The sequence below is a fragment of the Cavia porcellus genome, unplaced genomic scaffold (assembly GCF_034190915.1).
Source record: "Cavia porcellus strain 051 isolate PalLab524CR breed Dunkin Hartley unplaced genomic scaffold, mCavPor4.1 scaffold_30, whole genome shotgun sequence".
Taxonomy (NCBI): Eukaryota; Metazoa; Chordata; class Mammalia; order Rodentia; family Caviidae; genus Cavia; species Cavia porcellus.
In genome coordinates this window covers 44,720,999-44,744,182 of record NW_026947513.1, presented here as the reverse complement: position 1 = coordinate 44,744,182, position 23,184 = coordinate 44,720,999, and the positions used below count along the sequence as shown (strand labels likewise).

At 37.1% G+C, this 23,184-nt stretch overlaps 1 protein-coding gene and 1 pseudogene across 8 annotated transcripts in view; one reads left to right on the top strand and one right to left on the bottom strand.

Annotated features, from left to right (window-relative positions):
• Nucleotides 1-23,184, bottom strand: part of LOC134474084 (UDP-glucuronosyltransferase 2A1-like) — a 309,053-nt pseudogene that overhangs the window by 242,002 nt on the left and 43,867 nt on the right.
• Nucleotides 1-23,184, top strand: part of LOC106026682 (UDP-glucuronosyltransferase 2A3-like) — a 109,237-nt gene that overhangs the window by 65,753 nt on the left and 20,300 nt on the right. For all 8 annotated transcript variants that reach the window (XM_063240709.1, XM_063240710.1, XM_063240713.1 and 5 more), the window contains one exon: nucleotides 14,114-14,262. In XM_063240709.1, the coding sequence (XP_063096779.1) occupies nucleotides 14,114-14,262 (149 nt within the window). The remainder of the gene's footprint in view (nucleotides 1-14,113; nucleotides 14,263-23,184) is intronic.

Below are 23,184 nucleotides of genomic sequence, written 5' to 3'. Positions count from 1 at the left end.
AGAGAGAAGGAAATACCCTAGCCAGCCTTTCACATATCAGTGTAAGGAAATGAGTCCCCAAGTAATGAAAGTCACAGCAATTGTTTTGGATCCAAAGGGAGTCACCACATCTCTCACATCTGTGATGGCTACACATTAGCACCTGGGCTAGGCTTGTTTGCCATGCTCAGAGTTAACTGAAGAGAAGGAAATATCCTAGCCACCTTTTTACATATCAGTGTAAGGAAATGAGTCTCCAAATATTCAAAGTCACAGTAATTGTTTTGGATTCAAAGGGAGACACTGGAGTTGTCTCCCACAAAGTACAGCCATCTTGTTTGGTTAAAGATCTGCTTGAAGAAGGACCTTAAAGTATTGGGCTTTAATGATTGAGGATCCCTGAGAGCTCTTTCTGCCCATATGTTATCATGGTTGTGAAATATGTGAAATGCATATTGTAATTTGTGTAAATGTTAACCTATAAACATTTTGCCAGTACAAGTGAGGGTTAGAGGAGTTAGTTCAGCTTGTTGAGTGGTAGAGTGATGGAATAGCTTTATCTTCTATAATAGAGTCAAGTGAAACATTTGTTTATCCTGCTTATTTAGCTGGTGATATATAGGACATCTTTCAGGAATGCCCATCATTAAGTCAAATGTGATCAAAGTAGTTAAGAAGAAAGCCAAGATGTGAGGAAAGGGCTCGATGGTAAAGTAGATGAGAGATATTCATTTGGATCTGGCATCTAAGGAGGAGACCAAAGGTGTATGGGATGAGAAGTAGTATGAAAACCTGGACTTTTTGTAGTTGATACACTGTGTCAACTTGAGAATTTTAGTTTAACTAAATGAGTCAGCAGGGGGTTAGGGGTCTCCTTTTGTAACTATCCTGAGCCTGTGTAAGAGAAAGCCATAGATATGGTAGGAGTGCTACACCCAATCAGAGGGTTGGTAGTCTGTTTACAATATAAGGGACAGTAGGAGGCTTGTTCTCCCCTTTATGCTTTTGCTGTTTTTGTCTGTTCTGCCACTTTGAACTTTTACCCACCTTGAACTTTTGCCATGCCCCCTTCCCTCAGAAACAGCTGATTATGGACTGAAACCTCCACAAATGTGGAGCTAAATAATCCTTTACTTCCTTAATTTGGATTTTTGGTTATTTTGTTTCAGAAGCAAGAAAAAATTAACCAAGACAGGACCCAAGGCAACAATTACTCTTTTATATAAGGAATGCATGAGGAACAGATAGAAGATGAGAGAAATGTGATGACAATGTAGAAGCCTGGTAGTTATGGCGATGTACAGCATGAGCAGCATATGTCTAGTAACTTTCAGAACTCTGTAAAAATGAAGACTGCAACAACAGCCAATCATATGCAGTCTGGCCAACCTAAAACAGTGAGATCTAGTTCTGTGGACAAGAAAACAACTGGGAATGGGCTTGTTCCCTGGTTGGAACAGTGACTGAACAAGCACTATGATCTATTGTATAGAGTTAAAAATGAGCTCTTTTAGAGCTGCGTTTAGAGTCACATTAAAAAGAGAGGAATTTTCTTATAATCTAAAGATTCAGTAGGTTCACCTTGGGCTTGGTAAGACAGGCAAAGTCAGGAACCCAGAGAATGAATTATCCCTCCACCTTGAGTGGCCACTTTGTGGAGCAGATTGTAATCTGAGAAGCTGAATTGGTCATTATCAAGAAGAAGGATGCAGTGTGTTTCCTGTATAATAATGCACAAACAGGGACAGATGGAAGAGGTTTGAGCTTTGGAATGTGAAACATAATAACCCTTTATCTCAGGGTTGTAAGAGTAGGAGAGTCTGGATGATTCTTAAGCAAGGCTGCTGAGGAGATAGTCATCTACATATTGTATAACCTGCAAATTGGAGAGGTCAAAGAAAAGCAAATCATAGGAAAGGCCCTGTCCAAAAAAGTGAGGGCTTTCTCTGAACCCTTGAAGGAGGACAGCTCTGGTCAGCTGTTGGGAAAGGTGAATGTCAGATCTGTTCCAGTAAGAGTGAACAAAGGCTGTGGGAATGGATACAATGAAATAGTGAAGAATGCACCCTTCAATCTGGGACTGATTATTGGTTATTAGAAGGGGGAACAGAAGATGTATGGGTTGGGCACTACAGAATGATTAGGAGGGGATCTCTGGTAGATAGTGCAGAGATTTCAGACCAATCATCATGTACTATCTGTCTTTTGATCTATGAGAATGAGAGTGTTATATGGAAAGTTGATAAGGGCCAAAAGATTGTAGCCGGTGGGAAATAATTGGTTATAGTCCCTTCAGGACATGCTAGTAGATGGGCTATTTGTGCTGAGAGGCAAAATGTTGATCTGATTTTAGAGGAATGTTGCAAAATGCTTGATTAAGAGGCAAAGCTGAATAAGAGCTAGCCCAAACCCCAGGTTGAGAGACGAATAGGCAATGGATTCTTTGAGCAAGGCTGAAAGAAAAGAAAGGCTGAAAAGCAGAACAAACGATGGGAATGATGAAAATGGCAGATAATTTAGCTAGGAATATTTCCTACATAAGGAGAAGACAGAGTAGGGAGGAACAATTGGAAAGACTGGGAGAAATTCATTGGCTGATCTTGCAGCAAACTAGAGGAGATTTAAAATGCCTGGAGACTTTACAATCAATATCCACAATACAAATTAAGGCATTGAAAAAAAGGCAAGGCAGAATGGATTTCCTTGCTAACACAAAACAAGCAAAAAACACACAGAAATGTAGGTTAATCCCATAAAATATATCATTTTTGTCAGGTAAAAGCTCAAAAGTCCTTCTAGTATATGTCTTTCCAAGGACATAGTTTCTTATTACTTAAAACATTTTAATGTTAGGTGTTAGAGGAAGAAAACCTTTTTGACCTAGTCCAGGATTAAACTGCTATACATCATAGTGAGCATTGTACTATGTTTATGATATAAATTACATGATTTTGAAAGGGAATTAAAATTTTAGACAAAGTTCTGCTATCTAGAAAGTCCGTCAGGAATGCCTGCCAAATCCAGTAATATGCCCACGCAAGCCTGATGACAGAATATCATCCTTTTGTGCATCCTCTGTTTTGACTGCCTCTGTGTAACTGTTAGCTTTACAGTGTAACTTGAGATGTTTGCACACCTTCAGCATCCCATGATGACACCCAACTCTCCAATAATTTTAACAAATCTGTCTATGCACCTCCCCATTAGCTTTCCATTTGAAAGTTCCAAAACCTCACCAGTGGGAACTTGGTCTGTTTGGGACAGATCTTAGTCAGAAGCCCACTGGTGTAATAAACTGCCTCCTAAAGCTCCTTGATGCCATTTCTTCTCATGTTTGTCTGATTTCTGTAACACTGCATTGTTTCCAGACCAGGAAGACTGTGTTGACAGCACAGGGCCTCTCTAGTTCCCTGATAGGAAGGCATGCCCCCAACACTTTTTGGGGTTCCTTTGAAAGGATGGATTGGAGACCCTGTTAAAAGCTATTAGCCTCATCAGACACCTAAAGGAGGCAAAGGACACAGTCAGGCCAAGTCATGGGATAAGTTAAGACACCCTGGGGAACTGCAGTTTGTTTGCCAGTTAATTGTGATCAGATTAAAGATAAGAGGGGAGACTGATTACATCTCACTAGTTTTGGTCACCCATGAGGGAAGAAGGTTAGATTGTTTTACCACTGATTGCCTTCGGAATGATTACCTGGGTGTTTATAATGGATTTTTTAAAAATTTTATTTAAGGAGAAAAGAAAAAAAAAGCAGGGAAAGGTTACAATTTATACAGATTTACAGAAAAAAATGAACAGTAGGAAATCACTAGTTAATGGATTACATATTGTCATCTTAGAAATAATTGTTCAAGTCACAAAATTAAAGCTTGTAAAGTGGACATTCCATCAATGATACTGCAAACAGTTCTGTTCATTGATCCAATAAAACTCTGTGATATCATTTTCTATCTTATACACTTAAATATACATGCAGTTATATAGTTTGGAGCACTTTCTTTTCCTCTCTTTTGTACCATGACTATTACAAATTTTGGGTTTCATTGCTCCCACGGTTCTTATTACTTTTTTGGAAGACAGTAAAACCAAATGTGACATAACAGAACAGAATCGGTCAAGTCAAAAGGGTGGACATAATAGATAATGTAAAAACATAATACAAGGTGATCAACAATGGTTACCATAATGCCTCCCGCTATCTCTAATAGAATTGCCTATATCGTTAGTTATAATACAATTGAACAAAACAGTAAAGAATAAAACCGACAAAACCAAAACACTGGAGACATTGTAGGTCTTCAAAAGTAGATAAAAGTCAACAAGAATGGGAGTCATAATGAATCTCATTATCTTCACAGCTGATGCCTAAACTTTTGAACCTGATACTATCCTGCAAAACAGAATAGGGGAACATCAGTTAAAAACCAGATGGTGAGAGTAATACAGGGCTTTAAATCAAGGTAATGAAAAGTCAAAGTGGGTTACTATAATATATCCTGCTATTTTTTTCTTTAATTAAAAGGATAAAGATAAAAAAGTAAATAATGGAGTGGAGATTGAGATAAAAGAGGGCATAACAATGAAACAGCGCAGATCAAAACATAACCATTTAAGCAAAATAGTGTTTCACCACCAGATAATCCTAACCTAAAAGTAGTATAATGGATTGCAAAAGCAGTAGGGTGTTCTTTCTGTTCTCCATGGTAAAAGATCTCAGAGCTATGGATCTTGATTTGGACCCAACCTGTGATTCTGTGGACACACCTAATAATGACAGAGTGAAATGGCAACTCAAGGTAGAGGGATAATACGATCTCTGGGTGCCTGACTTCTCAATACTATCACAGCATCATTGAAAGGCAAGTGTCTAGATGGACCCCTGAAAGGTCTCCTTCTGAGGGGCACCCACCCTTCGGCTGTTGCACTACCATTCAAAGGTACCCTACACACAGTGTAGGGAAATAGAATGGATGCAAGCTAGAATACACCCATGATCCTAGATTGATTGCTGAAAAACTTCAATAGGGGATCCACAGATGCCTGTGGAGTGAAAAATCAAACACCAGCAGCTCTGAAAATGCTGTTAGTTTTCCTGCCTGAACTTGTGCCCTGATTGGCCACCTAAAGTAAGTCTTGATGTTGAGATTATCTACCAAGTTTGGAATGGTGTAACAGACTCCAAATCAGGCCACCCTGTCCAATTCCCTTGTAACAATTTGTGATTTGACCTGTGTCAAAGCTTTTCACCTTGGCTCACTGACTGTGCTCTGCATAACAAAAGGAATAATATATTAGCAAAACAAAATGATTTTAAAACCACCTAAATCCCTCTCAACCATTCCCTAAGTTAGAGAAGCTTTTTCCTTGCCTACATAAAGTCCATGAGTTCAGTCTGTCATCTCCATACAATGGTGGGCACCAAGCTGCCCACCTGTCCTTGGCATCCCTGCCACTGACCCAAGTGTTGCCACAGCAGTTGCTAGGAATTGGGCAGGGCCTGCCTTTCCAGATTACACAGCATAACAGCCAGTGTTATTGCTAGGTCCACCATCATCACAAGTAGAACTGTCACTGCTGCCCCTCTTCTCAAAATCCACAGCAGCACTATGAAAACAACATAAAGTGCATCTTAGTTTGCACACCAGTGTTTACCTACTCCAGCTTTTCCCTCCAGTGCTCCCTTGGCTCCTTACATTATTCCTTACTCCACTGGACTCATGCAGCCAACCCAAGCTCATGCTCTGAAATTTCTCATGTCATTTGAAGATCTGCATCTGGCACCCTTCCATCTGCTGTCGAACTTATGCTGCTCCAAATCACCTGACGCATACACCACAATCCCTGACTTTGCAATTCTGATGCATTCCTATTTCCATGCATTACTACTGCAATTTCAGACTGATTCCTAATCAGGTGCTGACAGCATACAGAAGCAGTGATAAGCCTATTAAACAATGCCTCCACACTTGTTCTCAGCTGAAATCTCTGGTTCACTTCCATATGCTGTTTCATGTCTAACCTGGAGATCCAGGAGGCCCACCTTACCAACTGTCCTTGATATATCATATCATTTAGTTCAACTGACCTCCTGAATTGGAAACACCATAACTCGTCCTGCTCAGAGAAACCTCAAGCAATGGCTGAATTCCTAACATGAATCTTCCAGTTGACACAAGATGACTGTCACCAACTCATTTTGACCTGGTTTAACATTGAAGAACACCTCTGAGCTCTATAAGGGTCCAAAGCCTCACTGAAATCAAAAGTCCCTGCCACTTTGGTTGACGATGATGTTTGAGTGAACACAAATTTTCCCCAAGCATTTCCAAACTGGGACACAGAAGGCCTTAAGTCCTTGAGTCAGTACCACACTTCAAAAAGAGACAAAAAGCCAATAAACATGACTAATAACATCTAGTCAAATTTGATGAGACATTCCGTGAAGCCTACTGGATCTATACACTCTTTGACCCACAAGTGCCCCCAAATCAACACATGGTTAATGTGCCTTCATTGCCTGGTCTGTCTTGAACATTAGGAGAAAAATACAAGCAATTCATTCCAATGTCCAGTTTTTTCCTTGGTAGTGTGCCATAGACCGTGGAAAGTCCCAAAATAAGCTGCTAACTCAGATTCTATCTGATCCAAACTTCCTGCAGTGTGCCTGTAACCTCATTAAACATGCCATTAAGGAGTCCACCCATCAGGAATGGGTGTGTGGTCCCCAGATGAATGTTAAATAGATAGGAATGGATAAGACCAATACTATCTTGTAAAAGTCATAAAACTCTGGGTCCCTCCACACTACATCAGAATCTTTACCCCGAAGCTACCATTATACCCATTGGCACCTGTGCCTGCAACTAATTACACAGATCTCTAGTGTCCAAAATTTTATGCCTGGTCAACAGTATCTGACAGATCCTCAAAGCTTTACACCCCAAATTGTGAAATGATTACTGGCTCTGTGTACTCTTCCACTCTCTGCTATTATGCCATAGGCCTGACCTTAAATGACTGCAACTTTTACCCTACTTCTTTATGGTATCTTACTGCAGCTCCATGCAACAGAGGTATACAGAAATGCCACATGGGGCTGGGGATTTAGCTCAGCATCATAAGCACCTGCCTTGCAAGCAGGCAGTTGTGAGTTTGATCCCTGGTACCAATAAAAAGATTAAAAAAAAGAGTAAATAAATGCCACATGCCCCCTGGGTTTCACTGGAAAATCAAAAGTCTCAACTGGCTATATAGGTTTTCTGATTGCTATCTCAGACACACTGATGATCCCTCATAGAACTTTCTTTATTTGCTCTGAAGGGGCTTTTATGTGTTTTTGAGCACAAAAATAAGCCTCTGTGTACTTGCCTGTCTTGTGCCTGACCTTTGTGTATACTCACATCAGCAGGGTCCCACATATGCCCACCAACCTCATCAGAAACATACTGGTGGTGCTGTCAATTTTGGCTGGAATAGGAATTGCAGGGGATCTAATCCTCAGTGCCGATGCCTTGCCTGTGGACCAGTAAGAATACTTGCTGTAGTCTACACAAATAGAAGATGACTTTACAGCCATACATGGAGCACTCAACATAATCCAGGATCAGAAATACTCCTAGATTATAGTGTTCCTTCAAAATCACAGAGTTCTAGCCATTTTACTGACCAGCAGGTAGGAAACTGTGTATTTTTATAAGCAATTTGTTTATATAATGTTGATAAGTCTGTGGATGTTAAAGAGACAGCCATCAGTTACAAGAATGAATACACAAGTGAATGAAAGATGGGCAGACATATTCCTGTTCATGGAGCTTTCTGGAAAATTGACAGCCATGGCTAGAAGCCCTATTACAGGCCTTCTCCTCACACTCTTAATAGGACTCTGCTTATTAAATTGGCTCACTTCCTTTATGAAAAATCAGATAAATAATACTATGCTCCAAATGTACCTCATGTCTGGCATCTCCTATACAGCCTTATATACCAATGTCTTTGTAAATCATTTTCCTGATTAAGGAAAAGAGGGGGAAATAAAAATGAATTGACACTTTAGACAAAGGTCTGCTATGAAAGTCCACCAAGAGTGCCTACTAAACCCAGCAGACACGTCCAAGAAAGTCTGATAAAAGAACACTCCTCCCTTTGTATAACCCCTGTTTTTAGTGCCTGTGTGTAACTGTTAGCCTTACAATGTAGCTTGAGATGTTCAGACTCCTTCAGCCTCCCATGATATCACCCAACCTTCTGATCATAAGCACCAAATTTGCCTGCATACCTACTCCTTGCCTTCCCCTTCAAAGCCCAAAACCAAGCCAGGTGGGATTCTGTCTCTCTGGAAGAGGCCCTAGTCAGAAGCCACTGATGTAATAAGCTTCCTCCTAGACTTTCTCCATGTAAAATGACAAAGCTGAGGAAGTTATACACGGGATACTGAGAGTCAAGAAGCAAATGAGAATTATTTGGTTATTTGGATCTGTATGGCTAACAGAAGCTAATTCAGGTGGTTAAAACTACTGGCTCCAATCCTTTGATGTCCTGTCTTTTTATACCAATGTGTGGGTTCACAAGGTCCAAGGGTTGTGGTGGATAGCATTTCTTACTATGCCATCATTACTTTGTAATGTTAGAAGATTTTCTTACATATCTGTTTAATTGACACATAGAACATGGATATCAGAAAATTTGTCCAACTTGAGATAAAACTTTTTGATCCCCATTCTGTAGTTTTATATTCAGTTAGGAGGCCTTTTGGGAATTTAGGCAAAGTTCACTCACAGGTTCATGTCTAACCATTAACTATGTATCTAATGTATAGGCCATAAAATAAATGCACTGTTTGACTAGGATGGGGGTTTCAAAGAGAAATGTACAGAAAAAAATTAAGTAGTAGGGGTTATGAGTGTCCTCACAAGTGCCTTTTCTTACTGTGTTTGGACTGCTTTCTCTAGCAATGTAAAGTTTGTTCTATATATTTAAAAGAATTATTTATCACTAGAATATGATAAATACCATTTTCCCTCTGATATTCTACATTTCCTTTCTTTGTATTTGCTGCATATCAAATCAACATTTGATGCATAGAAATATAATTAAATTGATAATTTTAGCTCTATCTCATCTTTGTGTGGAATATTTTTTAATTTAACTGCTGTACTTTAAAATACATTTGAAGTAGCATGTCTTTCATTCATAACTTTTGCTTTTCTTATGTTGACAAGACTTTTCACAATATTTCAAGAGGAAAGTTTTGATTTTTAGTTTTCTTTTATAGTCCCTTAATACGCGAGAGTTCTATTTGCTAATTACCAATAGCAGTTAATATTTCCACAAGTATTGGATATTGTAATGACTTAAAATGACCATAAGAGTTTTATCTTTTATGTGTTAATAAGGGAGATACTATTTAATTATTATTCAAGTTCAAGAATTTTTTACTATCTTGTAACAAATATGTGTTGACATTACATTTTATACTGCATTACTATGTTCAGATAACCACATGGGGTTATAGCATCATTTTGTAGTAAAACTGAATTTAATGATAATTTTCATTTTTATAAAAGCACTTACAAAATTATACTACATATGGAATTGCTTAGATATTTTTTTCCTGTTGTTCTCCTTCTGCCAAGGCTGTTCAGTATTTAAATGTATCAGTTACAAATATATTGCAGTCTTACATCAATTCAAGCAGAGATGTTTATTAAGTTATATGTGAGCCACTTGTTTATTTCTTTACATTTTCCATGTTCTTTTTAAAAAATTTATCTTAAAGAGGATAAAACCAAGGAAAATAAAACAGAATAAAATCAATCAAGACAAACCTGTGTTAGTGACAAAAGACCTCAAAAAATATGGAATCAACAGTAGTCCTGTAACTCCTCTGGCTGTCCTCAAAATAGCTGAAGATACCCTCAATATAGTGAAGATCAAACAGAGCAGAGGAGAACAGAATAGAAGCAAACAAACAAACAAACAAACAAACAATCCAATAAAAATGACATGGGTTTGTGAACAACAACATAGAAATCCAAGCAGCCAAATTGATAAATTTGAAATTTAATTAACTGAGCTCAGGACCACTTGTATATAGGCTCTCCTGTTTCAGAGTCCAGAAAAGTGGCACCAAACTAGGAATTCACAGAGCTTTTAAAATAAAGAACCACAAAGACATCCTGTTGGAAACAATTTAGTTACAATCTTACATTAATTTTTGTCTGACATCTGTATCCTGCTTCTTTTGTTGAGCAGGTTAATTTTTCTCCTGCGGGTACAGCTCATTCTAGTTTTCTTATGGGCCTTATATCATGAGTAATTTTCCATTTTCCTGGGTCAAATACAGGGCACTAATTAAATGCAGGGCTCAAAATGGCATCAGTTATGTCAGGCTGCCTGTCAATAAAGGCCTTCCAAACAAGACAGTAGTAAATCCAAAATGGCTACTATAATATATCTTTCTTCTTTGGAATAGTTGCTCTTGCCATTGAGTATAACAAAATCACACAAAACAGAACCAAATCCAATCCAATAAAACAGTGAAAATGATACAGGCCCTCAAAACAAAACAAAAGGGAATTAACAGTGGCTACCACCCTCAGAAGGAGATCCCTCTTAGACGCCACATTCCATATCACCATCCTCTGAATAAATGATCTGACTACTGGCCCTACATGTGCAAGGTCAGTGAAACACTAAAACACCACAAGCTTTGTGGATAGCATCTCACCTCAATAGCTATCCCTGCAGCCCATGTTTATCCAGATCAGCTGGTTGTTTCTAAGAGTCAATCTTATCCCTATAAGACTGGTTCTTCTTATTAGCCATCCCACATGCTGGAGGGGGCTGCAATCAGGCTGTCCCCTCGCTGGTAGTGGCCCACAAGTTGACAAGGAAGGCTTGCTTCTTGGTGAGGCCTTGTTCTTTCCCTGCATTTTTCATGATCTTATTGCTAATCCAGTGTTTGTCTATATCAAAAAATTGAAACGGTTTTAATTATTATTTGTAACCCAATGATATCAAATGATCTATTCATTTGTACTCAAATATAACAATATGGATATTTAAAATTTAGTTGTGTTTAAAATTTTCTTACTGGGCTTTACACTACTTCTGGAAGTATGTCCCATTTTATTTCGTGGAACTCACTTTTTCAGTAACTAAGGTATGAAATAACATGTGTCATTATTCATCAACTGTTTTTCAGACAGTTTGGAGCTCAACAATTATAGATTTTGTCAACTTCACATTAAAATAATCCATTCTTGTTAGTCTAGTTTGAGCTACTGTGACTTCTTACTCACATGAAATTTTCACCACAACCTACACTGCAGTGATACTAAGGAAGAAAGCACTGAGAAATAAATACACAGACATTATTTCTCTGAAGTAAATTCTGCTGACTATTTTTTTCAGGTATCAAGATATGTACTGTTGTCTAATTATTCTGGTGCTTCTCAGGAGTCATTTTTGCTCATTTTTGGATAAGGTTATTATATTGGATCCTCAGAGAAAGTGAAGGTGAAATGAAGAATATACATTTTACTTTTTAGAATTGGAAATTTCACATATTAACTTTCTAACATGACTTACAAAAAAGTTTAATACTAAGACAGGAGTATGTAGCTGTCTATCTGTATCAACCTACTTAACATGACTTATGCAGCTAGATTAGTAACTAATTGCAGATTACTAAATTTTAATTATATCTGTATCAATAATAACATGTTTCTATAAATTCAAGTGATTATAATGATCTGATAGCTAAAATCTATCTCTTTAGATTAATCATGTAGATATAAAGTAATAGATTCTAACAATATTCAAAAGCTCAAATTTAAGTATAAATATATTAAATCCTTACCTTTATATGAAATATCATTATATAAGTAGAATTAGAAATATACATAAGTATTCATGCTATAAAAATATTCTCTGTGAGTAATGTAATTACTAGAAATTCAATAAATAAGTGTATAATTCAGATAATCAATTTCATATTTATATTATAAAAATAAGTTATAATTCTATAAAACATTAAATTGTGCACTGTTTATTACTGTAGAATGAAACAAAAAATTGTGCATTGTGTATAATCATAGAATATAAATAATGTATATGGAATAATGCATGATAAATTTAACTTACTATTTTTTCTTAATTTCTAAATATGATATTTAAGTTGCTTTACAGTTCATTAACTTTTTAATGTCTTTATTAAAATTTCTTTTCTTTAGGTTTTATTGGCTTAAGGTTTGCAACTGTGAGCCAGTGCCTTAACTAAGAAATTTTAATGCATACCTTAAAGCAGGATTTTCTTGAAATGTCATCTGAAGTTTCTGCACATAAAAAGCAAGTAGGGTTAACAATCCAGGCAGGATTAGCACACTTGAAATAAGGCATCTAGGTGGCATAAATGAATTGTGAAAATATAAAGTGGAATTTTCATCCAACTTTGGTAATTCCAAGATGACTATTCTGGGCAATGCTTCCTCTTTATCAAATTAAACCATTAAGGTATATAAATGTATGTATATATTCAAGAATTATAAAACAATGCATATAAAATCAAGCCTATTGCTAATTAAATCTTAAACAAGAAAGGACTCTTCTTTAAGTTAAACTTTTTCAGCTTGAGAACATGATTTTCATGTGTAGGAGTTGTTACGGATTTTTTTTTTTTGTCTTTTTCATTTTTATTGGTACTGGGGATTGAACTCACAACCGCCTGCTTGCAAGGCAGGTGCTTATGCCGCTGAGCTAAACTCCCAGCCCCAAGTTGTTATGAATTAAAACTGATGGTCAGTTTAATGCCAGCAGAATTAAATCAGCATGGTGCTGAGTGTAGATGTTTCACCTGAGCATAATTGCCAGCATAAATAGAGATGTGGAGAAGGACAAGGAAGGTGTTGTAGCATTGAGGCATTGTGGGTTTCATTAAGTGTTGCTGTTTGAGCCATTAGTTCTCCTGGAGGAGCTCTGGTCCTTACATTGAGTGTTGCTTCCTGGGTCTGGAAGGGAAAACATACGCCACTTAATCTTGAGGACAAACACATCATACTGACTTCCTGGCATGCACTTGACTGTGCTTATTGTTGGAACCTCTGTGTCACTGAGGATGGCTGTGGTGCTTTTCAGGACACCCCTGGTCTTTATTATGAGCATGGCTTTTCGACTCCAGTGTAGAACTCTCAACCTACCAACACAGCTCCTTCACCTCGCTGGCATAGACTTCCTAGCTTCCTGCTGGCCTTTGGGCCTTCCCAACATGGATCCAACAAAGATAGTAGCGTGAGTCCTTCCTGTGGGCCTTCAGTTGGACTTGTGGGAGGCACTGTCATGAGCTCTGGATCTTCATCTAGACTCATGTAGAACATTGCTGTGGGATTCAGGCCCTTGGCTGAATAATCCGTGTCTTTAGTGTTGTGGACAGATTTCCTGCATTTTCTTGTGTTAACTCTGGGTGACCATCATATAATAATATTATAAATTCCATGTCCTGATTTTAATTGTTCTCCTCACAACTGCTGACTACAACAGGAATAATTAATTTAATTTTATTTTTTTACAAACACATATTCCTCTTCACAACATTGGGAAACTAACATCTAGAAACATTCCTTTCAAAAAATTTCACTTAAGCATACCAATAAGCATGTAGTATGGTCATGTTTATGTATGTATCATGGATACCTAAGGGTTCATGTTGAATGTAACTTCATGAATGAATTCTTGTTTCCACCAAGAAAAGAATGACAAATCAGTTTAGGAAGTGAGATTTGACACAAGAGAAACGATGGGCTGCATTTGACTGAGTCATTCAATAGTATGTGTGACCTTGACTACAATAACCTATAAAAGACATGCATACTCCTGAATATAAGTTGAAAAGTAATTGAGGGTGACTTGAGACTTATGTACTGTAACAAATTTACTTCCTGTATTTAAATAGGGAGGAATTTTAATGTTCAATTTATCCGTGGTTATAAGTATAATTACTTTTTGGATCATTATTGTTATTAAATGATATTTACATATTTCTTTTTTTTTCACTATCCTGAATTCTTTCTTTCTCTTTTCCCTCAGTAACTAAATGTGCTAATTTCCTCCACGTGAATTTCATTCTCTTCAGGAAGACCCACTACGTTATGTGAGATTATGGCTAAAGCTGAAATTTGGCTAATCCGGACATACTGGGATTTTGAATTTCCTCGTCCATATTTGCCTAATTTTGAATTTGTCGGAGGACTGCACTGCAAACCTGCCAAACCTTTACCTAAGGTAAGTCTATGATGATGAATGTTTTAGATACATTAACATACTCGATTTTTCTTCAAAGCTCACAGCTTCGATAAAAGATCTTTTGCTGCCTATCTTAAACATGTCACTGCAAAATTCGTAGGATGTCACTCCAAATTTATTTACTCATCATGTTGGCCTAGTGATAATATGTTTTTTGTCTGCTTAATTAAAGTGTTGTGCAAAACTGTGTATATATTGTGGATATTGGAGTCGAGAGATACGAAGCCAGTCATGGAGATCACTAAGAACACTGCTAAAGTCATTCTTACAAAGTTATACAGTTAAAAGCAGGAATAATGACCAAAGATTTTAATAGAGACAGATGCTTTCATGATAATATGAGATCAACACAGATTTTGAGAAGAGGAAAAATAGTGCTGATGGAGAACAGTGAATCTGAGAGTGCTGTGAGACTTTAATTTCACAACATCATTCATATCGTATTGAGCTTTATTCTATTAGGAAACAGTGAGAAAAAACCTGGAATTGAGGATCATAGGGGTAGACTTTTACCAATTTGCTTCTAAGAGCCAAAGAGAGTGTTCTATGATTTCTAGAAATAGTTTGGGTGGTTAAAGAGTTCTGTGTCCACAGAAAACATTAAAAATACCATGAAGTGATCAAATTTAGGGAATCAATTATTGTATGGATTATTTCTGATTATGATGTCAGAAATTTTTGCAATGGAAAAGATGTATACAACACTTGAACATATCCCATTAATAAGAGGATGTTAGTAATGTTGGACATTACAGTATTGAGAAAAAAAAGAAGTAATGGAATAAAATAGGGTAAAATCATTGCATTAATTATTAATATGGATTGAGGAGGCAAATTCTCATTTATTTGATTTTAAATTCCATGAGTGAAATCTCTTGAGAAGACTGAATGAAGGTCAAATGTTGTACTCAGCAGCATTTCTGATATCTGTTCAGAACAGGGAAACTATATATAATTTTAAAGTTACATTACAAGATGCTGGTTATATCTTACTTGCCAACCAATTTCTGGAGGCAGCTTTATTGAGTATGGTTGAATTGGATTTAATGAAGCAATTGTTGAAAATATATAGAAAGAGATGACTCATGAATAGATAAGTAGACAGTGATTCTAAGACAAAGTATTAAATCTATCCTCCTATTTGCTCTGCCCCCACAACTTCACAAAATAGCTTATATGTATATTACCAGAGAAATAATTCATTCCATTCCAAATTCACCTTATCTGCTGATATAGGTTGAGCAATCTCCATGAAAGCAATGACACATGTCTGGGATGGAAGTTTTGAAACACAAAATAAAGAAATAATGAAAGGGTGGAGGCAAGGTAGGGAAATGGAAAAAAATCAAATATTTTTTGTATGGGTACAAATTCCCTATGATGAATGGTATCATTATATATAGCTAAAATGGACCAAAATCTTAATTAATTAAAAAGATAATGAGAAATAGTCAAGAAAAATGCCTGAAACATTGTGGGGTATATGTGTGTTTCTGTGTGTGTTATTTTCATCAATAAATAATTATTTGGATGTAAATTAATTGGTGAAAAATCAATTACTGGGACTCATAAATACTCTCTTGCCCTAATTAGGCTAAAAGTAACAGTTTATTTTCATTAAAGATAACATCCTCTTCTAGGAATTTTACTGGCTATAGTCAGAGATACATTATTCTCAAAGCAACCACAGTAGTTGCAGAAAAAGACAATTGGGGATGCATCTCTGAATGGGGTGTTTATATAGATTTCTCTGTGAGTAGTCTGCAACCCACAATTTGCAATGGCACATTTGGAAAATTTTAAACGGTACCTCAGTAAATTTATTTTTAAAATAATTTATTTTTAAAGCTGCTATTAAGTCTCAAACTAATAGAATAAAATTAGCATCATTCTAATTAGTAGTCTACATAGACTAGCACCTAGAATTGCTGTGTCATAAAAGTCATTATTATAGGAGCAGATTAGATGTGATGTCATAAAAATATGACTATACATAGTATTTCTAGTAAATTTCTTAGCCTTACTAATAATGGAAACCAGAAAATTGATAAAATTAATTTTATGGTGCCTAAAAAGAAAATAGATAAATTTATTAATAAAATTTAGATAAAAGTCAAATGCTAATAATTTTCACAGTTGTCTATTATTAGAAGATGTTACTAACTTGTGATAGAGAGATTCATTTTTAAAAATTAGAACATTCATGTATCAAATATTGCTCATTTCAATCCCAAAATCATTTTTCTCTGTTCTCCCCTTTCTAATTCATTTGCTTCCTGCTCCCCACAAGGCTATCTCTAACTTTCCATCATCTCTCATATGTCTTGTCTATTTTTCTGTCTGCTTGTCTATCATCTACCAATCATCTGTCTATGTATCTATGTATCTATGAATCTATCTATCATCTATCTACCAACTATCTATCTATAGGAAGCCCTTCTAGACCTCATCATGGTCCTGTAAATCCACCTTAGCAATCCCATGGAAAAGATATTGGAATTCTACTAAGTTAATACTGATCAACTGCTTCCAGTGCAATACATGACAAGAATAAAGATACGAAGATTTATTTGTATTTGTGGGGAGCCAAGGAGGTCATAAGTTTAGATAGAATGATGGCTGACGGAACAAATGCCTTGATCCAGGGTGGAAGCCAAGTTGTACTAATTCCTGGAGAGGAGAGTGTCTCAGAGTTCACTGAAGGTGTGAATGTGGGAAGTATGTGAGTTCTGTGAACTGGGTTAAGTGGGAGGCCTGAAATCACCTCTGCAATATGTAGAGAGATGCAGAAAAAATAAATTGCATAACACAATTTGAAGCAGTGTTTAATATTTTGGCATCTGTGCTTCAGTTTGATGTGTAATTTTTTTATGCCTTGAGAATTCATAGCCTCTAATCTCAAGACAGTTTAAGCTAACAGTTTGACTATACATGGTCTAGCTCATATGTATTATTTGGGAGCTGTAGATTGGGCTTTGCTGGCCTGATCCATTGTTTTAACAGCTATCCATCAGCAATTCACCTAGGCCCATTTGTACTGCTTACAGTCAATTGAGTTGATAAGGAAATAACCAATGCTGTATATATCAATACACAGAAATAGGGCTGGGTTTAGCCAAAATGGAGACAGTTGTCCTTTATTCAAGGAGAAGTATGCACATGGTCATCCATATCTATATCTATCCTTTTATCTACTTGTCTCATATAAGAGAAATTATTCAATATTAACTCAAAAGTGATAGAAAAATAGAAATCTTTTATTTTTAATTTCATTTTTAGTAATTTCAAGTCTGAAACCTATTGTTTCATTTTATGCACTGATTATTCAGTTTGATGATTCTCATTTTTCATTGTTTATTTTAAAGAGACTAAAACAAAAGAGAACAGAACAAAGCATATCAGAACAAAACAATGCAAGGAACATAGCACTTCACAACAAGACAACAGCACATCAACAATAGTTACCATAATTTCCCTTGTTTTCTTCAATATAGTTGAGCATACCTTCACATGTAATAATGTCAAACATAACAAAATAGTATTAAGCCTTTCAAAAGAATGAAAGTGTTACAGGACTTCAAAACAAGTTAATAGGAAATCAAAAAAAGTTACTTTTATACATCCTGCTAATTTTTAAAAATTTTTCCCCTCAATTAAAACAAACATAAGAAATAACTAAATAATTTTTTTTAAAGAATAAGGGAGAGATTGAGATAAAACAGGACATAATAATATAACAATACAGGTCAAAGCATGACTGTTTCAGCAACCTAGTGGTTCACCACCAAATAACCTGACTTAATAGTAGTTACCATAGTGTCTGTCTTTTTCTTTGAAATATTTGAATAAAACTTCATATACTATAGCTTCAAATATTTCCATATCAAGAAGCCATTCTGTATGTTCCATTCTGTATGATAGCATCAAGTTTGAGGGTATAGGCAACTGCTTTGAAGGCAATAAGATTCACTAAGATGCCCATTCTGGTTTGACTATTGTCTCCTTTGGAAGTCCTGTAATGTTTATAATGCCTAAGTTTTATTGGTCTTGTTCTCTACTGTTTTGTTCAACTTTATAATATCTAATGAGATAGACAATTCCTTTTAAGGAAACAAGAGACATCGTTGATAACCATTGTTGATAACCTTGTACTCTGTTTTACACCATGTGCGGTGTCTATCCTTGGTTTTGACTGACAGCTTTGTTTTGCCATATTTGACTTTATTCTCTCCCCCCCCCAAAAAGTAATAAGAACTAAGGAGTAATAAAACCCAAAATGTGTAAATTTTGTTGTAAAAAAGAGAGGGAAAAAAAGAGCTCTAAAGGATACAACAGCAAGTGTGTTTAGGGGTGTTAAATAGCTGACCATATTAATGTTTTTGGTTGGATCATTGAACACAACTGTTTGCAGTCTCACTGTTTGAATGTCCACTTTGTATGCTTTGATACTGTGATTTGAGCAACTATTTCTAAGATGATAATATGTAATCTATTAACTGGTGATTTCTTACTTTTTTTTTTTTTGTAGTTCTGTATTACGTGTACCCTTACACCGCTTTGTTTTGTTTTGTGTTTTTCTCTTTTTCCTTTTAAATAAAGATAAAAAAAAAAGAATGAAAGTGTTGCAGGATTTCAAAACCAAATAACAGGATATGAGCAATGGCTACTATAATGTCTCATTTTCCTCAAGAAAGTTGTCTATACCATCACACATAATAAAATCAAGTAAAACACAACAGGGTAGAACAAATAAAAGCAGAACAAAAGCATGGCAGGCCCTCAAAGCAAGATGATAGTAAATCAACAATGCCTACCATAATGTCTTTTGTCTTCAAAACAGCTGTTCATACTATCACACATAATAAAATCAAACAAAACAGAATAAAACCAAAGGAACAAATAAATGAAAGCATTATAAGATATCAAACAATATAATAGGAAACCATGATTGCCATAATATATCCCTTTATATTCAAAATAGCTACCCATACCATCTAACAGCATAAAATTGTTAGGTCTGAGAAGGGGGGGATGGGGAAGGAAGGAAGGAATGGAAGGAAGGAGTGGAGTGGAGTGGAGTGGCTGGCAGTGGCTGCAAAGATAAGAAGTATAAAATATAAGTAACCTTTATTTCGGGAATGTGGGGAGAGACCCCCTCCCACTGGCCCCTGGGGCGCAGCATCTCCACCCCGGGGCCGGCGGTCTCTCTCTGGAACACACACTCTCTCTTCTCCTGAACACGTGGAGTGAGGCACATAAGTATCCTCTGTCTGGGGTGGACCCCAAGGGGCATTAGGGATGCACAGGTAGCCCATTGGCACATGTTTGGCACCAGAGGCAGGTTACTAAGCGCAGGGGTATAGGGTTACAGGTAAATCTCTAAGGGGCGGGGGAGGCAGGAGCTCCTTAATTTGGCTCAGGCTTTTCCTGGTTAAAGTGTCCAGTCTGGGCCAGCAACCCTTTCAAAAATTTAACAAAATAAGACAGAACAAAACCAAGCCTAACAAAATTGTGTAAACAATGCAAGAGTTCAAGATCAGATAATAAGAAATTGACAGTAGTTTCCACCCTTCCCTCCCAGGTATTTCCTTCCCTCTGCTTTTACATTAACTATTTTGCTTTTGGATCCCATTAACCCCTTGTTTCTTATGCTAGGGTTCATGTGTATGAGTTCATGAACACGATCTCCAGTTGCTTCTATTTCCCTACAGGAGCCTTAAGATTGTATTTTATATCTGGGTAGCTTTCCACTGCATGAAAATACCATATCTTTCTTAAGTATTCTGCTATTGCTGGGCAAATTACTCTTGCTTTTTTTTTTTTGTTCTTCTGTCATGTGGAACAATTGTTTTCTCTCCTTTGATTTTCAGTCTATGAATTTCTTTTCCAGTTAAATATGTTTCTTGTATGCTGTAGATTCTGATTCACTCTCTTTGTGTTTCTGTTTATTGCTAGCCTGAGGTAATTTACATTAATGGTTACAATCAGCATACATTATTTTGTCTCTGCCCTGCTGTCCTCCTGTTGTTGGCCCTCCACTTCCCTCCTTCATTCAACTGCCTGTCTTGTCTGATAATCTCCTCTGCTGCTGCTCCTGGAACCGTGTTCATCTTTATATCTCTCTAGAATATCCTTTAACACTCTCTGTAGGGTTGATTTGGTAGTCATGAATTCCTTCAGTTGTTTTTTGTCATGAAAGTATCTCATTTTTTCATCAATTTTGAAAGATAACTTTGCTGGGTAGATCAATCTGGATTGGAAGTCATTTTCTTTTAGGCGTGAAACAATTTATTCCAAACTCTTCTTGGCTTGATTTGTTTTGATAAATCTGCTGTGATGCTGATGGGATTTGCTTTAAATGTGACCTGTCTCTCTTCTCTAACAACTTTTAATATTCTGTTGTTGTGCTGAATTTCTGGGATCTTGATTATTATATGTCTGGATTTAGATTTACTTTGGTTATGGCTAGTTGGAGTTCTATATGCCTCACTTATCTGCATGCCAGATCCATTTCCCATGTTTGGGAAGTCCTCTGCTACTACTTCTGTAAATATCCTTTTAATTTCATTTGTGTTGACCTCTGCTTCTTTACAGACACATATCACTTAAAATTATGCTTTTTTGCATCATCTTGCAGCCATTGAATTATTTCCTCATTCCATGTTATTTTTAAGAGATTTTTCCTTTCACAGTCACTAGCTGCAATCTTATCTTCAAGGTCTAAAAGTCTATCTTCAGTCTCTTTCAAGCAGTTTTGCCAGCTTTCAATAGAATTTTTAATTTCCTGGATTTCTCTTTGAATCTGTTTCATTCATTCCTTTCTATATTCATTCAAGGTTTCCACCATTTTCCTACGCTCTTCTTTTTTATATTTTTTAGAACTGCTGAACAATTCTTTCAGTATGTTTGTTATGTCTTCTTTTACTTGAGACATTCATTCTGATTTGACTGCTTTTATAATCTCATGAAGTTATTTCTTTATTTCAGTTGCTCTCCTCTCAGAGATTTCAGGTATGTAACTTCCATTTTCTTCCAAGACTGTATCTCCCAGACTTCTTCTGTGTAGACTAGAGGTCTGAGTTTGCCCTTTGCTCCTATGTCTTGACATTCTCCATGGTTCTTCCCAAAGAGCTGGTTGTGGGACCCCAGGCATTGTCCCACGTTGTTGCCCCTAGGGGTAGGGGGATGGGACAGGCACCTGGGTTCCTTTATTCCAGATTTACACAGAGCTAACAGGGCAGGGATTGGACTTCTCCAAATCAGTGCAGCTACACTGGGGCTTTGATGATGATCAGAGGTGCATGGAGGTGGAGGCTGCTTCTCTCAATCTGTGTGTTTATGCTTGGATTCCCATGATGGTGGCAGACACAGAGGTTTGTTTGTCTGATTCTGCTAGTGGGTGATGGCTGTCCAAGGCAACCTAAGGCTTCCAGTGGTGGCCTGCAGATGCACAGGAATTGCCTGGCGGTGTGTCACTTCTCCTGGCTGCCTGCAGGAAGAAGCCCTGTGGTGGTAGCGCCCTGAAGGTGAGGGCAGATCTTCTGGTTCTTTCTGTCCACACTAGCCATCTGCAGGGCATAGCCTTTTGGTGGTGGCACATGGCAGGCAGAGGTGGATCTGCCTGTCTTTCTCAACCCACGCTGGGCACACAGAAGAAAGGACCTTGTGATGACAAGTGTCTGGCAGGCAGAAGTTGGTCTTCTGGCTCTCTCTGTCAATGCTGGGTGTGCAAAGGAGAGCATCTTCTGGTGGTGGCACCTGGCAGGCAGAGGCAGTTCTTCAGACTTTCTCTGCCCACGCTAGGTGTGCAGAGCAAAGCCTATGGTTCCCATTTTATGAGACATTCAGGTGCATCCTATTGTTACTTCTTTTTAACCACTCTGTTTTTCTAAAGTGTAGATGCTCACAGCTATAAACTTATTTCTTAGAAGTATCTTCATTTTCTCCAAACATATTCAGATACATTTTCTTTCCACTATTGGGTCCTGTTCTAGATCCCCGATCTCCCAAATGAGTGTACAGTGGAGATTAAATAAAAAAAGACAAATTGTATAATTTTTAGGGCTCCAGTAGGGTCAAAACCCTTTAATTCAGCTCGAGGCTTTGAGTGAAAAGACAAAGGATTTTCTGGGTCAGTCCACTTACATTAGGAATAAGGACAAAGGGCAGAGAAACTGAGGAAAGTGCAGGCAATGAGCAGGACCTTGGGAGCCACTTTAAGGACATCTCCAAGCAATGAATCAAGTCAATTCAGTAGCACTGTCTTATCATGAAGACATGGTAGAAGTGAGACTGTAGGAGTAATCTTTGCAGCTGCAGTCTCTACCTTGTTAATTGGGGTTGGAGCCAGAGTGTCTGTAACTGTGGCCTTATCTTGCCCTTTGAGGTATCTCTGGCCTCACAGACCACCACAAGCCTCAGCCAGAACCAGTGATGTATAATAGAGGTTCACTTACTATGAATCAGCTTCCATCACCAGGCAAGGGGCCTAGGCCTAGGACAGACTCACAGACAAACATAGAAGCCCAATTAGTAAAATTTAAATCCTGCTCAGAGCCGCTGCATAGTGATCTCCAACATTCCACTATAATTTTATTAAAGGAATTGTGAAAAACTCACCCCTGATTTGTTCAGTGAACCACTACAATTTCAAGTATATTACTCAGTCTCCTTCTTGGCATGTAGTTTCTACAGCTTCATTTGTAGTTTTTTCTAATGTTATTGTGTGGTAAACAGTTTTTTATATTTAGTGAGACTGGCTTATGGGGCTAATATATGATTACTTTTTGAAAAATTTCGTGGAATTCTGAGAAGTGTACATATTCTGCTATGGGATGAAGCACACTGCAATTATCTGTTCAATCAGTTTGATCCATAGTATAATTAACTCTAGTACTCACT